Here is a 3,265-nt window from a genome sequence, read left to right as displayed (position 1 = left end):
TCCTCAAGCAGCAGCGTTCACACTGGGCACATATAACCCAGGGCCCTGAGAAAGGGCACATGGGCACAGAGAGTTTAAGAGACTCAATTTCCAGTACTATTTCCTAAATCTGATCCGCTTGGAAACGTGACTGTGGTTAAGACAATTCTCCTTTCCCACTTCCTCTTTTACATATCCAACCCACCCCAAATCTCACTAAGATGCACTACCTAAAGGTATAAAAACTTCTGGACACCTAACAAAAGGACAATTTTAAATATTATATTTAACAGACTCTACTGATTGGACAGCAAATCCTTTTGCAAGTCATGTGGTATCCACATCTTGGCCTTCACCACCAGTGAAGATGGATCTGATCAAGTTGTTAGCATACAGAGAACTGAATACAATTTCTGATGATAGCAATGTATGATTTTTTGAAATATAACTCAGAAAGCATTCAACGTAATGAGTGATACTATAACAAAACTCTTTCCATTTCCAGTTTATTTATATGACTAAGGCTTTTCAGTACTACTTATAAAATAAAAAGTCAGAATAGAATTAAGGCTGAATGTTCTGTCTAGGAATAAGTAACATTAAATAATGGATATATAAACTAACTAAAAAGAAAAAAGACAGCTTTATCCATCCAAGAAATGCATTTTCCATAAAATTTTATTTTTATTAAGTATAAAAATTTGGAGGGAGTTATGTTGTCTTTTCCACATAAACAACATTGATTGATCAATTGTATGCTAATACTACCTATAACAATAACTCAATTCAGAAAAAAAATTTTATTATTTAGATCCTTCAAGTCACTGGAAATTTACCAAAAAATTTTAATTTTATACACACACACATACACACACGAGGCAGAGAAGTATGGTAAAGTTATTAATAAAAAAAGGTTTCAGCCCAGCCAGTGTGGCCCAGTGTTTGAGTGTTAACCCATGAACCAAGAGGTCACTGGTTTAATTCCCAGGTTGTGGGCTCAGTCTCCAGTAAGGGATGTGCAGGAGGCAGCCAATCAATGTTTTTTTCTCATCAAGGTTCCTATATCTCTACCCCTCTCCCTTCCTCTCTCTCCCTTAAAAAAAAAAAAATCCTATGAGAAATATATATTAGGAAAAAAGCCAGCAGAGAAATAGAATGGGAATATGAGTTCAAGAAGAAACAATGTAAAATTTCTTATGATTAAAGAATAGCTTGCTTAAAAGTAAAAGAATAGCTTGCTCATGTACTTTTGAATGGATAGTAGTATCTAATACTCTAGATAATTAGAATCATTTGGTACATTATAAAAAGATATAACAGATTTATTTTAGAATGTAAAAGTTTACAATATATTCTTGCAACTACTTGTATTTATGGTGAAACTTTTAAGTGTCAACTTAAAAATGTGCAGAGAACAGAGTTTTTCAAAATTCTCTTAGGGGATACATGGGAAAAAATGTTTGAATACATCCATCTTAAGAAACATTGACTAAGACCCAGCTCTGTGCCCCATCTGGCAGCTTAGTTGTGCCATACCCCAGAGACTTCCCTACTTGCTTATTCTCTCTCACCACCCTCCCCAAACCTTGGAGGCAGCAAGTCTATTTCCTCACCCTCACCTTCAACTGGACTCGCACAAACGCACAGACTCCCACGTAGAACTTCCCGTTGTTAAAGTCAACAAAATCTAGGAGTGGGAAAGAAAACCAGCAGGAGGAGGTATGGATCCCTGGCTTCGCCCATATTCTTCCAGCTGACAACCAAACACACCTACCCAACATCTTCACCCACAAAATACTTTTATCAGAAGTGAGACAATGCCAAGTCAGGGAAATGAAGAGGTCACCATTGCTCACCCACATTCTGCTGTGTGATAGAGTGTGCCCAGCCATTGTAACCAAACATCTCATTGGCCAAATTAATTACCCTGTGGCCTTCGATGTAACACACCTAGGAAAAAATTAAAGAAAAAATAGCTTGTTAAAATTTCTTACCATTCTTATATGTAGAACAAAATTTACTTCATTTATTCCTTACCAGGTTTTTGGGAAAACTGCCCTTAAACATTCCAGGAAAATTCTCAGTGAACTTATTTTCAAAGGTCCTTCCTGAAGGAGCCAGTTAGAAGGGATTAGACTCAAGGGTAAAGATATCCACTTGCCTAGGGGTTTCCAAAACTCAGTTTCCAAAAAAGCACATATCTCAGGTTGTCATATTTTACAGAAGACCCAAAACATACACAAAACTTAAAATGAGAAACAAATGGTAAGAGACACATTTTTAAAGGTTACGTAAAAATCCTATGATGCCAGGTATAAAGGTCTCAGACAAAGCTTGGGTCACTTCTGATGACAATGAAGTCTACAAGCCATCTCTTCCCAAAGACAGCAGGAAACATCAACATCAGTAAACAAGACACCTTCTGAATTCATGAGGACCCAAAGAGGGAGCTGGCAAGATCATCTGAGAAGTCAGCCCTAGGGGTACCCACTATTCAGGTATAAACTCTCCTACCTTCTGGCCTCCCCCAGCCATGCGGCTACTTATGTATTCTGGGCCCAGCCTCTGCCTCAGAGCACTCTGGATGGCCTGGTACTCCTCTGCTGTGTACTGGTACTGCAATCCAGAAGGAAAATTAAAGTCACATTTCCAGCATTCTATATATCAGCAAGTCTCCAACTTTTTGGTCTCCACACTCTTACACACTCCTAAAAAGTATTGTGGACCCTAATAGCTTTTGTTTATGTGGGCTGTATCTATTAATATTAGGAATTAAAACTGAGACACTTTTTTTTTAAATGACCAGAGCATACAGGAGTATCCTTTATTTTTTTTTTTTGATTAATTAAATCTTTATTGTTCAGGTTATTACAGTTGTTCCTCTCTTTCCCACCTATAACTCCCCTCCACCCAGTTCCCACCCCACCCTCCTCCCTCACTCCCCACCCACTGTCCTCATCCATAGGTGCATGATTGTTATCCAGTCTCTTCACGCATCCCCCTCACCCCTTTCCCCACAAAAATAGTCAGTCCACTCCCTTTCTATACCCCTGATTCTATTATAATCAGCAGTTCTTTCTGTTCATCAGATTATTCACTTGATTTTCAGATTCACTTGTTGATAGATGTGTATTTGCTGTTCATAATTTGTATCTTTACCTTTTTCTTCTTCTTCCTCTTCTTAAAGAATACCTTTTAGCATTTCATATAATACTGATTTGGTGGTGATGAACTCCTTTAGCTTTTTCTTATCTGTGAAGCTCTTTTCCTGGCCTTCACTTTGCTG

General features: G+C 37.9%; 1 protein-coding gene across 2 annotated transcripts in view; it reads right to left on the bottom strand.

Moving 5' to 3' along the window:
• Positions 1-3,265, bottom strand: part of RAD52 (RAD52 homolog, DNA repair protein) — a 39,205-nt gene that overhangs the window by 14,859 nt on the left and 21,081 nt on the right. Inside the window, exons 3-5 of one of the 2 annotated variants that reach the window (XM_006771293.2) lie at positions 2,494-2,595; positions 1,836-1,929; positions 1,599-1,666 (exon numbers count right to left, since the gene is read on the bottom strand). In XM_006771293.2, the coding sequence (XP_006771356.1) occupies positions 1,599-1,666; positions 1,836-1,929; positions 2,494-2,595 (264 nt within the window). The remainder of the gene's footprint in view (positions 1-1,598; positions 1,667-1,835; positions 1,930-2,493; positions 2,596-3,265) is intronic. The other variant, XM_006771296.2, reaches the window with a different exon arrangement.

Source organism: Myotis davidii, unplaced genomic scaffold (assembly GCF_000327345.1).
Source record: "Myotis davidii unplaced genomic scaffold, ASM32734v1 scaffold944, whole genome shotgun sequence".
NCBI classification, from domain to species: Eukaryota; Metazoa; Chordata; class Mammalia; order Chiroptera; family Vespertilionidae; genus Myotis; species Myotis davidii.
The sequence above is the reverse complement of the archived record's forward strand: the minus strand, read 5'-3'. Positions and strand labels throughout refer to the sequence as shown.